This window comes from Nelumbo nucifera, chromosome 6 (assembly GCF_055504915.1).
Source record: "Nelumbo nucifera cultivar China Antique chromosome 6, China Antique-T2T, whole genome shotgun sequence".
In the NCBI taxonomy this organism is placed as follows: domain Eukaryota; kingdom Viridiplantae; phylum Streptophyta; class Magnoliopsida; order Proteales; family Nelumbonaceae; genus Nelumbo; species Nelumbo nucifera.
In genome coordinates, this window is record NC_142654.1 from 2,506,128 (window position 1) to 2,520,430 (window position 14,303).

At 36.8% G+C, this 14,303-nt stretch overlaps 1 protein-coding gene across 5 annotated transcripts; it reads left to right on the plus strand.

Annotated features, from left to right (window-relative positions):
- The first annotated feature begins 917 nt into the window (after window positions 1-917).
- On the plus strand, window positions 918-13,830 carry LOC104609321 (fatty-acid-binding protein 2-like). Of its 5 annotated transcripts, none has more exons than XM_010275607.3 (11): window positions 918-1,110; window positions 2,019-2,629; window positions 3,298-3,520; window positions 6,950-7,025; window positions 7,291-7,393; window positions 9,097-9,165; window positions 11,586-11,622; window positions 11,713-11,787; window positions 11,896-11,947; window positions 12,326-12,370; window positions 13,458-13,830. In XM_010275607.3, exons 2-11 carry the CDS (start codon window positions 2,112-2,114, stop codon window positions 13,553-13,555), a joined length of 1,296 nt encoding a protein of 431 aa, XP_010273909.1. In that variant the 5' UTR covers window positions 918-1,110; window positions 2,019-2,111; the 3' UTR covers window positions 13,556-13,830. The 5 variants fall into 5 exon arrangements, 3 of the variants coding, with proteins under 3 accessions (XP_010273909.1, XP_019055325.1, XP_010273910.1); XM_019199780.2 differs by having other exon boundaries at window positions 919-1,110; window positions 1,422-2,629; XM_010275608.3 differs by having other exon boundaries at window positions 919-1,110; window positions 2,069-2,629.
- The last annotated feature ends 473 nt before the right edge of the window (window positions 13,831-14,303 follow it).

A 14,303-nucleotide genomic window follows, 5' to 3' on the forward strand; every position in this document is an offset into this window, starting at 1 on the left:
GAACCTATCCTACAATTCGAGTAAAAGGTTTTGGGTTTTTTAAGCTATAGCTGGATTAGAACCCAGCTATTTTGTCATACATGGAGAATATCTCATCTTCTTACATAGTATTATGCAGGGGGAGATGTTCCCAATTCATTGGGGGTAATGTATTTTGGGTAGCCGTAGGCACGAGATCGGACTCATGTTAAAAAGACAACTGATATTCTATTCTGTTTTGCTTGTGTGGACTCAGTTTGGAAAGAGTGCAAATACAAATGTGTAGAGTGCAAAACCCTATATTTTGTATTATTTTGTATGCATTTTCACTGTACATATTTGTATGTATACTCTTTCCAAACTAAGCAATATGAAAAAACAAAATTCACTACTTTTGTTATTTGATGAATGTTGGACCTCAAATTGTATCTCATCATCATTACTTAAGGCTCAGTTTGAAAAGAGTATAAATATATAGGCTCAGTTTGGAAGGAATACAAATACATACAAAATAATATAAAATGCAAGATTTTGCATTCTACATATTTATATTTATACTCCTTCCAAATAGAGCCATAAATACAAATTTGTAGAGTGCAAACTTTATCTTTTATATGTATGTATACTTTTTCCAAACTGAGACTAAATAATTTCACTCATGACAAGTCTTCCGCTCATCCACCGCGAACTCACTCCTAACCTCGCCTACGTTCTGCAAGTGCAATCAATTCAAGAGTGGTTCGTCATTTGAAATTTTGAGAATACTACTTATGGGCAAAATAGTCTTTTTGTCCCATTTAACGGCAAAAACTATGAATGAAACCTTAGGGGTATTTAAGTAATTAAACTATAAACAAATAAACACGGACTAGGGGTATTTAAGTAATTAAACTATAAACAAATAAACACGGACGGCAGACCATACCTTCCCAACGAAAAAACCGTGTAAAAGAGACCTGGAAGAGAGAGAAAGTATATTCCTTCCGTCACCTTCTCTTCATCTCTCCCTGACTCCCTCCTCACTTTCCTCGCGGCTCGCGTTCATTTTCCACCAAAAAGCTCGATTTCACTATCGAGGTTCTATGCGGAAGCTCTCGATCTCGCGTGGAATCCCGTCGGACGTTGTTCGAGGTTTTCTTCGAATCTTCATGATCATCAGCATTTAATCGATTTGACTGTTCGTGCACTAATGAATTCAACCTAGTTACAGTGCTGTTTAAGCTTTGTACAGTATCTGCAGCTAAGCTTTGTTCTTTAACAACTTGGGAATTCTTGATTTTCTATTAACTTAGGCTTTTCCCATCTCGTGAATCACTTAACCTGTTTTGCACCACTAGTAGATTAAATCATTTACTACTTTCTTTGCCTGGAGTTGTTGCTTGTCTGTTGAATTGTTGAGATATTGATTTTCTTTTGATGTTTTTTATTTTGGACAATTGCAGATAACTATGGAATTTCTTCCTCTATTGCACATATCAAATGTCTCTGTTTTCTTTGGGAGTAATGGGATTTTTCCAGATTCCAACATCCTATTAATGAGTAAAAGATAATGCACGTTTTTCGTTCAGGCTGAAATTTTTCATAGGAGTGTCAATAAATGAGGTAGTATAATACAATTCATAGCCACAAGAAACCAAAGTACTAGCTTGGCGGGAACCCTATTATTCTCCCTCAACAAACTCTTTCTATCCAAAATTTTGGAGTTAGTAAATGCATAAACAGAATGCCGGTTGGTATGGACTTTCTGAACATTGTTTCTGCTGAGTAACGGACTCCTGAAAATGTATTGACCTTACTTGTGAAATATATATGACGCTGGTCTTCTTTGTACGATCTCTATAAATTCCACCAATTTGTGCTTCAAAAAGTTGTATACGTCCCCGCCTAATTTTATTGAGCATTCCTCATATTGTTGTAACCATTATTTATTGTCATTGTTATTGTTATTAGTATTGTTATCGATCATTGAGCACTCCAATCTTGTATTGATATGCATGGATGCATGAAATTATGTATATGTTCTTTCTGTTGTTCTACAGGTATTCAGTCACTATGTTGAGCTTTTCATGGATTTCCTTCTTCCTGGCAGTTTCTTGTTCTAAAGCTTAGCATTAATCGGCACATAACAAACCATGTGGAATAGTTGGTCCTTTTTTATGGATCTTGATGAAGGATCTCAATACATTTTTCCTGTGGATCCCCTTGTTCTTCAAAGCTTTGGGGGCAATTATTTGTCCAAGATTGGTTTGTTCGTTGACAATTCTCTCTATCAGTCCAGATGCTTATATTTCCATGGAAGTTTAGCACTTCAAGGAACTTTTGACTGCATTGCGAAATTTGCTGGAGCTTTATTTTTCTGGTTTTCATGTGGATCAAGTTCCAATGTTTATCACAATGTATCGGACAGTCTGCATGGATCAAAACGTAGAAATTGTAAATCCTGTATGCAAGTCAAGCACGTAAATTCTTGTAGACATAATCCAGCTAGACTGCACTTCAGTTCTAGATCAAGAGAAGCTGCTTTTCCTTTGTTTTTTGATAGGACAGTAAGTTCCAAAATAAGATACCTGTGCAATGAAGTTGAACAGCTTCAGTCCTTTTCTGTGTTCTCGCTAGCTGCTGCTTTGGTACCACCATTTGACAAAAGCTTGTAAGGTCTTTTCTTGCCCTTGTTTGTTTTCCTGTTATTTTTCTTTTTTTTTTGATAAATAACTAAAAAACAGGAATCGTGTAACCAACCCCATATAGTTGGGATAAGGTTTGGATGACGACGATGATGATGAACTGAGAAAATTTTATAAATGGAAATCAGCAATATTACAAGGCAATTAAAGTAACCCTTGGATAGGGTAGTGACTACTACCCTAACGGCCTAACCCTACAAAAATAAACAGATTACAAGCAAGCCCAATACAACTGATTTTTGTAGACCACTTGCTTGGCTAGAGCACCAGCCAACCCATTTGCAAATCTTTGTACCCATTGTATCTTTACATTCATTCTGCTTGCCAGCCATTTAATCTGCTTAAGTTCATTCCTGTTATTCATCTTTGCATGGTAGGTGTTTGTTTCTATGACATAGATCCCTTGTTATGGTTGGTAGATTTTTCCTTGAATATCCTGTGCCTTTTAGAATGGATGAAAACATGATATCTAACATCCATTCAAGCAATTGAGCTTTAGTTTTTTGCATGCAACCTTGTTGATCATGAAGCAGTAAATAGATCTTCATGAGAGTGTATGCTGGAGTTCAGTAATATTATTTCTCTGTTTTCCATATCAATTGCTTCCTACTCTAACATTTTCTTCTGGTTCAAGATCCCCAAAGGTCCTAAATGTCCCAGTGGAGAACACTGATGTAGAAATTAGTGGGCACATGAATCAAAGATCCTGTGCAGATGAGCACCAAGGATGTGCTGGTTTTTCTTTTCTGGACATGAACTGGAGCAGGGATACAGTTGAGCCAAGAACAGGCGTTAAGTTCCCTACAGTTTTAGACAACATTCTAGCTGGGGAAAAGAGATACACTTTGCCTTCTGAGGTTACTGTTCTGCATTCCACCATTTGACTTTCTATGAGTTATTGAGGTTTTCTTTGCGACATGGTCAAACAACCACCATATAAATGATCATAATGATTATGCAAGCTGAAACCTCATCTTTTTGTGGTTGGTTGTGCTTTTGAAAACTTTCTTTCACTGGTATTTATGATTTATTTGGATGAAAATTTGTTTCCATTATGTGCCCTAGCCATGAGGTCTTAGACATTGACTTGCAGCATGGGCACCTATTATATTGAATGATGACTTGAAATGCGGATGATTGACTAGAAAGTATAAGGAGTTAAATTGATAAGTAAATCTATAGAAAAATTTCAAATCTTGCATGTGCAATTTATAAAACTTAATAGTATATAAGTGATCACCCATTCTTGTTGGAACAATAGTAATATCTGATGTTATCATTTTTTTCCAAAGCTTTGGGGTTTCGTTGCCTCTACTGCATCTTGGAATCCTATACCAATTAATTTTACTGTTACTCCTGCTTTTAATTTTCTGGTGGCATTGTTTTAATAATAGTAGGAGTAAAACAGAATATATGCAATTGTAGATTTAATAATAGGAGTGCAGATCAGGGTACAATAGGGGAAGTTGGTCCATAGAACAATAGAGTGAGAAATGATTTAAGGGCCCACAATTTAACATTGGATGGTACTGAGTAGAACAGAATGGGAGAACAAAATTCATGTAGCTGGCTCCATATAGTTGGGAGTTGGGACAATGCTTAGATGACGATGAGTCCAATTAGGGTCAAGAGGGATGCCTATGGGGATGTTAACAACACATAATTATCATCTAAATGTGGGGATTTGATGGTGCATGATTTTGTTTTTTGAAAGTTTAATTTTACTTCTTAGTGTCCAAGTAGGGTTAGGACTCAGGAGGGATGCCAATGTGGATGTTAACCAAGTCATGATTATAATCCAAACATGGGGATTTGATGATGTATGAATTTGTCTTTTAGTAATTGACTACTAGCTTTTAACTTCTCACTTATAATAAAACATAGTTTTCAAGGTGCCAAGGTGAGGTTAGGTGATAGGGGGCGCCTTGTCGCTTAGTTGCCTAGGTGATGAGATTTTTTTTTTTAATCAAAATCATGAATCCTAGGGTAATTCCCTAGGTTCCATAGCAAACAACAACCATCTTTCACTATTAATTGTCTTAATCTTTGATGAGGGGTGATTTGTCCCTCTAGTAATGCTGCGCCACGTGGCAAGTCCGAACCATTTAATGACACCTGGTGCCACATGTGGCTGGACCTCATCCGGCTAGGCCGGCCTAAACCGGCCTCTATGAATTAGACCTTGACCAATGGGAAGACTTATAGACCGCTTAGCGACACCCCGAAGCACACCACCTCGAAGGCGTAGGCAATCGACCTATCTGCCCCAACCTTGGCAACTGACAACCTGCATGGTTAGTTGACCTCTAGGGTACCGACCTACGTGACGTGTCCAACCCTATCCACTCACCTGACCTATTGGTTCTGAAGCACATGACAACACGTCACCTACCTGGCAGTGATGAGCCCGGTTTTGTTCACTTTGTGAGAAACTAGATGAGGATCATCACAACGTCGGTGCGACATGCCCTAAAGATAACGGGCTGATAAGGCTTATCGTTCCCGGATATCTCAGACATGCCACTCGAGCCCTGATGTCTATATAAAGGGACCTCCAACCTTCACAAGGTACACGCGAACTCGTGCATTATTAGCTCTCACTCCTTCCCTCCCTCCCCCCCCCCCCCTCTCTCTCTCTCTCTCTCCCTGCTTTCTCATTGCTTACTACTCGGCTAACTAAAGCGTCGAAGTTCCTAGCCTGGTCCAAATCCCCGGGTATTTTGACTTACTCTGTCTTACAAATCCAGCATGCCAACCTCAGCACACTCATGTCCAAGCTGTTTTCCAGAGAGGAATCAGAGCAAGATCGAGCACCATCAATCTTCATAAAAATGTATAAGGTTCGTTTAATACATAGAAAATCAACTTATTCATGTAAAAATGGAAGAAAAAAAAGAGATTTCACAAAATAGAAGGGTTGAGCCTCTATTTTTGAAACCAAATCACTGCATGCACTCATAAAGTGATTTGGTTATTAGCAAGCTTGTGTCTTATTGGAGGATCACAAGAAAGTGTAACCACATGAGTTCATCGAAATCAAATCACCCATGCATGCACTCATCGAGTGGTTTGATTGTTCTATAGATTGTTAGCATGTTAGTGTTTTATTGGGAGGTCATGAGAAAGTATGTGACCATGTGAGCACATGACAACACATGTTAGGCTACTTTGGCATTTCTTGCTTGTCATAGTAAGGCAGTAGACCTTAGAGGTAGTCTCCATTTTTTATATGTTAGTGGGTTGTTTTTGTATCACTTGTTGGGTGATTTGATTTTTCGTTTGAGTAGCACGTATTTTATTGTAGGGTTCCAAATCACCTAGGCATGCACTCATTCAATGATTTTTCTTTTCATTTGGTTGATAACATGCTTGTGTTTCATTGGAAGGTCACATGAAAGTGTTGTGGTTGTGTGAACTTATTGTTCAACATGTTAGGCTACCTTGGTGTTTCTAAATTGTCATAGTAATGTAGCAGACCCTAGAGGCAATCTCTATTTTTTCACTTGTGTCTATGTGAACACATTGAAACCAAATCACCAAGTCAACTCATTGCTCCACATGTTAAGCTATCTTTTTATTTCTTGATTGTCAAAGTAAGGCAGTGAACCTTAGATGCATGGTTTTCAAGGTGCTGAGGTGAGGCTAGGTGATGCTTTTTTTTTAATAAAATCTATCTTTCACTATTACTTGTTTCCTAGCCTCCTAGGTGAGGGTTTTTTTTTTTTTTTTTCCAAATAAACCATGAATCCTAGGATAATTCCTTAGGTTTCATAAAAAAATATATAAGATTCATTTGAAACATAGAAAATTAACATATTCATGAAAAAATAGAAGAAAGAAAAAATAAATTTCAGAAAATAGAGGGATTGAGCCTCTATTTTTGTAGGAAAAGAAGAAAAGAAAAGAAATGATGATGGGTTCAAAGAAGTATATATGTTAATTTAAACTGAATAATTTAGTTTCATAATGTTTATTTTATTATCATAATATCAAAAAGTTAAGAATATAAAACTATCTACGAGCATCATGTAAAAAACATTTTGGTGATTAAGTAGATGGCCCTCCATGAGCGCTATATAAGGGGCACTTTTTGAAAGGATGACTAACAGAATACATGTGAATTTTATAAAGCAAATACAAATTTGCAGATGATACATTTTTTTGGGTGGTTCTTTATTTAATCCCATTTGCACCCCAAATGCTACTGGTTTCTTTGATTTTTTTTTTTTTTTTTTTTTCTGGTGTGTTGTCAGTTTTTTATAAAGTAACATCCACTTGCATTTCAGGTCCTTGTTGGAACTGGTTCCAGAACTATGACAATTGTCAAAATAAAATCTCTGAAAGTTTATGCATTTGGCTTTTGTGAGTACTTCTAGTATTAAAACCAAAATCAATTCTGCTTGATGTTTTTAACTTCTAGTATTTTAATTTTAGCTGGAATGAAGAGCATAATGGTGATGATTTTCTTTGTTTTTAATTTCTTTTATTTATTTTGTGATAGTTTTCTTTTTAACTTTTTTGTAGCTTAGTGCACCTGTTTGAAATTTTCACCCTACGTTTTACTAAAGTTGATTTTTATATGTTTCTCCAATAATCAAATTATTCTTGGTTGGTTTTTCTCTTATAGATGTTAACCCTGATTCTGTCTGTGAGGAACTGGGTCCAAAATATGCTTCTATGTCAGTCAGTGAATTGAACAACCGGCCGGAATTTTTTGAGGATCTTATCAGGTATTCTTTGTATTGATACCCTGGGAGCATTTGAGAACTTTTGGTTGATAATCTAATTCACAGCAATTAGTTTTCCAAATTAATCTATGATTTCTTCAATTTAAAATTTAAAATTTAAAATTTGAGTCATTCCATGAGTAACAAGGACTTTCCTTGAGTTGCAACCTCTTGTTGTAACTTTGTTCTCATTTAATTAATAAATTCTTTTGTCTGTTGCTGGTAAAAAAAAAACAAAAAAGAATATCCTATTGCTAGATCTCATGTCCTGTTTCCTTTTTAATATGTGAAGGATTTTTATTAAAAAATAAAAAAGAAGAGATTATAGTGATTAAAGCATCAAAACCACAGTCATTTATATCCATATGCTGGTTTGGACACATATCATTTTTTATTAGCAGTGTACATCTGTGAGAGCCCAAAGAAAATCCATTTTATGATAATAAAAGTTAATTACTACTTACTAGAAAGGGCAGCCCAGTGCACAAGGCTCCCGCCAATGTGGGGTCTGGGGAGGGACAGATGTACGCAGCCTTACCCCTGCACATACAGAGAAGCTGTTTCCAAAGATTTGAACCCTGGTCACCCAGGTGGCCAGGTTGCAATGGAGTAACCCAACTGTTACATCAATGCTCTCCCTCTAAAGTTAATTACTACAATCTGTTTAAAAAAAGTTTATGTGCAGGCAGATTTTGCCTTTCCAAAATAGTAATGACATTTAGTGGGGTGTCTATCATTTATCAACAATTGAGTCTTCTATTAGTGCTTTTGGCTCCATTCAAAATTAAACAAAGCAAAATTTCATTGAAGATTGAAAAGTTGAATTTATAATTTGAGGCACTATGGCAGTGTCAATTTAGAAAAACAGAAGATTTCTTTTCAAAGGGAATGCATCCAAAATATTCGAAATCCATGTTACTGGTAATGATATCTTGATTATATGCAAATGGGATATACCATGCTACCAGTTGAGTTACACCACATTTAATTGTAACTTTGCTCTGTCAAGGGGAGTTATGCCTCATAGCCAGAGGTATAACTCAACACAACTCAACTCATCCTTAATACGATTCATTTGAGGGATATACATGAATACTGTCCTGCTATTGCGCTGTGTTAAAAGCCATATTTTCTGTCATTTATAGGCCTAATAAAGGTAGTCATTTATAGTCCTAATAGGTAGCCATGTTTTCTGTCATTTGTGGGGTATATATTGACTAGGCTTTCTGGTTCTATATCTTTTTTTTTTCTCTTTTTATTTTCCTAATTTTTTAAAATTATTTGTAGTTTTGTTAAATGCTAGCAATGTTTTTGGTTGGAAGCATTCAAGGCCTTAAGCTAAAAAATATTGTTCATATATTTTGTTCCAATATGAATAACAATGTAGTGATTAAATATGCTTTACTGTACTGGTTATTTTCATGTGAATTATATCTCTGAGGTGTACTTTGTGATAAGTGGTCTGATGCCAGTGCAATTTTTTACTGGATTAGTTACTAAGACAGTCTAAAACTATGCTTCCTGGAGTGTGGGGTATTGTTTGAGAAAATGCTTTAGATTTTTTGTAAAGTTTCAAATGACTTGCAAAACAAATATTGTTACTACTTTTCATGCATCTTTAGAAAGAACTTGGGTTTTCTTTTGCACATTGTCTACAAGTTAGATTTTGGCCTTTCCTTAACGTGGTCTTTGTGAGAATATTGCAGGAAAGATATTCATATGACTGTTAGGCTTGTGGTCAACTGCAATGGACTGAAATTCAGTACTGTTCGAGAGTAAGTTATATTTGCTTGCTCTACTAATTCTTTGAAATCTTATACACTTATAAAATTCTCTTTTGGATTGATATGACATTATAGCAAGAGTTGAATTTTGGGGTGGACTGGGGTTGATAATAAGGGGAATGAACCTAGAATAGATTGTTTTATTATAAAAAGGAATTACAGTCTGTAATGCAGGCCCAAAAGCTGACAAAAGTGAAGCTAAACCTGTACTTTCTCTAGGTTTTTGTGTGGCTTTTGTGAAGCTAAACATGATATGGATTGATTCTTTCAATCAAATCTTTGATTGAATTCTTAACTTGTGGTGACCAATGGTGGGAGGATCCTCAATATTTACTCTAGATCCTTGAGATTTTTTAAATGTGTTTTCTTCTTTGTAAGTATTGTTAGTTCTTTTTTTTTTTTTTTTGAAAATCACATATTTTAAGTAGCGGTGCAACTTGGGTTGGGTAGGGAATTTCTTAGATTTTTAATGGGCCTGAACCCTAACCTGAGCCCGGTGTGATTGAAAATCTTCAAATCGAGCAATCCGATTTGCAGCCCTAAATTTACGATCCTTAAAGATCTTCAATCAAAAGAAAGAAAAGATCCTAAAAGATCCATCCTCTGTCTGTCTAAATAAATAAAGGCTGTATGGTCTGTTTCCAGTTTGACACCGTTCCTTATGGACCCATTATTTTCTTTTTCTTCATCCTTTTTAAGATGGTTTGCTTACAACAACCTGCTGCATAATTTCATCCTTAAACTCCAGCATTAAGCCCAGTTGATTATCCTTGTTTTCACTTCTCTGACCCTTAATTCCTGTATCAGATTACCAACTACTTGTCTACTTCTCTGACATTAGCCTGAAATGTGTACATCATCTAGCATTGTCATGAATGATCCTAGCTAGCTCAGTTAAAAGATATGGATAATACAAAATTAATTCCTCATTTACATAAGCACAAAGACAGGTCAGTTGATTAGTTGCCTTAGTCTCTTTACAAGCATGTATAGTGGCATTTATCAAGGTTTCCCCCCAGTGGTGAGATAGATTGGACAGTTTACAGATGGCAGAGCCAATGGCCACAATGTTCATAAAAGTCCTCTTCTAGGCCATCTTTAAACCATGCTCAATGCATTGGGGCTTGTGGTGAGTGATACATTATATCAGGGATTCAAATTTTTTTATTTCTGATTAGGCCCTTTTTGCCTTTGATATTATCATCCCAGAGAGGGAGGGTGGGCCTTGGCACAACGGTTGGGTTGCTCCATTGCAACCTGGGTGACCAGGGTTCAAATCTTGGAAACAGCCTCTCTGTATGTGCAGGGATAAGGCTGCGTACATCTGTCCCTCCCCCAACCCCGCATTGGCAGGAACCTCGTGCACTGGACTGCCCTTTTTATTATCATCACAAAGAGGCCTACTAGGTAATAACTCTCAGCATTCAGCAGCCAAAAATGGAAGTTGATATTCCAACTCGGAGCAAAGTTGCTTTTAGATTTTTTTTCAAGAGAACGTAAAGTTTAGTATTCATATCAATAGAAAAAGGTTGGATCTGATATGGTGGTAGGATTGTTTGAAGCTTTCCAAGTTGGCCAAAAGTGTATGGAGATCAATTCCTGCAGCAGTGATCAGCACTATCTGGGCGGAGAGGAATAATAGAGTGTTCCATAACAAGGCCAAAGAAGTAGACAGCCTCATTTCTAATTCCTTTGGAAAAGTGGTTCTTGGACCGCATCTATAAAAGGTTTCCAAACCAGGGAGTTTGGAGCCCAGCTGATCTCTAGAAGTCTTCTTGAGTTGTAATGTAATCTGGGTCTCGGGCCTGTTTTCAGGGGGCCTATTTTTATCCTACTCTATTTTCTTAATAAAATCATTGCCCATGCAGTCCCATACCCCCAAACCCTGCTTTACAAAAAGGTTTGCATATACAAAAAAGAGCTGTAATTTTATATCCTTAATATAAGGCATCTTTCATAGAAAAAACAAGATGAGATCCTCCTTCTTTCCTCCCCCTCCTCCCTCCTCCCTCCTCATCTGTCACCCCCCTCCTCTTAAGGAGGCTTACACCTCCTTGTGCTTGGGAGGCTTATGCCTCTTATGTTCTGAACTACTCCTCATGCCTCCAGGTAGTGAAACGCCTTGCGTCACACCTCCACGTTTTAAAACACTGAAGCTAACTATATGAATCCTTCAAATTGGATTGCATGTTCTAATTGCATTGAAGAGGAAACATGCATCTTTTTCATGTTTGGCTTGCCTCTGGAGAGAGCTGATAGTATTTAGTTAGTTTCTGAAGTCTGGATATAAATTGCACATGAATCAAATAATGACTATAAGGAAAATTGATGTTTTATCTAATTTACGTGTTTCAGTTTCTTCCTTTTCCTCCTCTTCTTCCTAATTATATCTGTTTATTTTGTTTTTCTAGTGCTTTTGAGAAATCCCTCCGAGCTCGGTTGATGAAGGTAACCTTTCTGCGGATATAAATTTAACATATATTTTGGACGATCCTGTCAACCTAACATGATCTGGTGACTGTCTTGTTTACTGGTTAGGTGAACCCCAACACTGATTTTCACTGCTTGAGAGCATTTGGTTCATTTTTTGTTCATGATATCTCATTACCTGTGGTAAAATGTCTTTAGCTATGCTTCATATTCCTCCCATTTCATTTTTTTTTTTTAATTTTTGATAAATCATCGAGGGTTTGTTTTCATTTTGAATCCTGTAATTTGCAGGGTACAACAATTGATTTTCAACAAACAGCTGATGGCCAGCTAATTACAGAAAGTGAGTAATTATAGAAGGAAAAAAAAAATCTGGCATGTAAAAGCATACACTTTTGCATATCAGAAATAGTGCATGCGCAACTACCTCATACAACCAAGGAATGATCTCTTGGTTGTATAGATTTTGGAAAGGAATAGGATGATGGGTTCCAAGTTGCATGTATTATGATTATCCAATCTGGTCAATTTTCAAAGTGGGATCCATTTATGGAGGATCTCCTCTATTCCCACCTTTTTAAGAATCATATACCTCTAAGCCATTTTTTCACTGTCTATAAGACAGGATCATCTTAGATCATCCAGTTGAATACTTGAATTGTCAGCATTGAAGTTATAAGCATTTTATCTCTTGGTTTATGGAGCATATCTATTTTTGCAGTTGCTGGAAAACAGATTGGATCAGTTCATAGCAAGGACTTGTGCAGTAAGTTAGATTTTTCTTTCCCTTCCTTTTTGTTTATTTATTTTTTACTCTGCTAGGGATGATCATGAGCTAGGCTGTGTTTTGATGGAGGTGCAAAAGCACTCTGAGATGCCCAAGCCCAGACTGGCCCACACTCTTGACCTCAATAATATATGCCCAAGCCCGCTCCTATTGCTCTGATTGAGTATCTGGGCTTGCCCATACAGGTCATTAAGGCATTTAACCTATGACAACATCAAAACTAAAATTTAAATTCATTTGTGTGTGTGTGTATCTTATCAGTTGCTAACTAGTTCTCATTTTGAAATCACAATTGTTCTCTTATTAGAAATTTAAATTGGGTTAGATTTGTAAATCAACACAGACACACAATATAACGATATATGTTTAAATTAAATCTTTAATGAAAATTTGTATATATTAAATCTGGGGTGGCCTGGGTTTTTGGGGCCTTAGATTTAAGCATCGGGCCTACCCCACATTGTGTGTGGGCTTTGATGGTCCTTGTTGTTCCAGGCTTGGATGAAAGATTTATGTCTGGGCTGAGAAATTTCTAGATGGGGTAGGCTAGGCAATGTAGGCCAGTTGGATTTGATCATCCCTGGTTGCCATTATAATAATGCTTTTGGAACCTTCAGAATTGTATAACCACCCAGACTGGTGTTAGCCTTTAGGTTGTATTTACTGTAAGTTGAGACACAAGTTTTGGGTAGACACTGTCAAGAGCCATGTCTTCTATTAAATCATCAGTCTATAAATCATTTTTTACCACTTCAGAGTTCATTCCACATTTTCAATAAGTTGGAAATGAAAAATGAGAAATTATCTATCTTTTTATATTCCTTTTTTTTTTTAATTTGGGGAGAGAGGAGTACTATTGTGACCCGGGAGATCACATTGGGTTACCTGATTTCCCAGCTTGATTGAAACCATGTTAAAAGAAAAGGGAGGGGGGTGCATCTGCGCTGGTTTCCCATTTTTATGCCTGCTAACAAATTAAGACTGAGCATCTGATCTTTTCATGAGGTCACAGTAGGATTCCCTCTCCCAAAAGAAAGTAATGATGTTCTAACTTATGTTAATGCAGGAGCTTTCTTTGACATGTATATTGGGGATGCTCCTGTTTCTTTAGAGGCAAAGGAAGAAATTGCTAGAAACATTGTTAGTATTATAAGGCGATGCTGAGCTACTTGCGCCCAGCTTTCATTTTGTGTTCTGACATTTTTATTCAGTCCAAATAGTGACATGGTGAGCTGTTGAATGCATACTGCCAGCTTGTACTGAAGAAGCTTTTGCTTGTCTAAACTAAGTCATTTTGTTGCACCATGTGATCAGGTAAAGAGAATATCTTATAAATTCACAATCAACCTCGTAGGGGTTATATATATTTGTAAAAGTAAGGGTTTTATCAGGGTCTCCCAGCAAAGAGTTTGCAATTCAAAAATTGGATTTTGTTACGATCTTTTTTTTTTTTTTTTGAATAATATCCATTTTTGGGCATAGAAAGGAGAAGTGCTTCATTTGGAGAAGGAAAATGAGGTTTCTACTACGTGTTAACGGCAATGTAATGTCTTCTTCATCTTCAAATTGTAAAATGCAAATACATAATGAGTTTCTGGACTTGAAGGGTTCCTATGGTCAACCGATTGATGAGTTCAAATAATCCCCCCACAGGATTGCCCCCCATAACGTCTCACAGCACATCCCCGCCATGTATTGGAAACATCTCCCAATCATGACATCATCATTTCTGATATTATCATCGGGAGATGTTCTCAATACACGGTGGGGATGTGCTGTGGGACGTTGTGGGGGGCTGATTTTTGATCTCCCGATTGATTAGTTTCAAACTTTCAACTGTATATTGCACTCAAAAATCAAAATGGTACACCATTTCAAGAACCCGTGGCCAAGGAGGATCTAGATTTGAGTT

What these genes read in the sequence shown, in the direction of transcription:
- LOC104609321 (XM_010275607.3), top strand. Translation starts at nt 2,112, where the DNA reads ATGTGGAATAGTTGGTCCTTTTTTATGGATCTTGATGAAGGATCTCAA. An exon ending in TTTTTTGAGGATCTTATCAG is followed by an intron (nt 7,394 to 9,096) that starts GTATTCTTTGTA and finishes AGAATATTGCAG; the next exon opens with GAAAGATATTCATATGACTG. An exon ending in TGGCCAGCTAATTACAGAAA is followed by an intron (nt 11,948 to 12,325) that starts GTGAGTAATTAT and finishes CTATTTTTGCAG; the next exon opens with TTGCTGGAAAACAGATTGGA.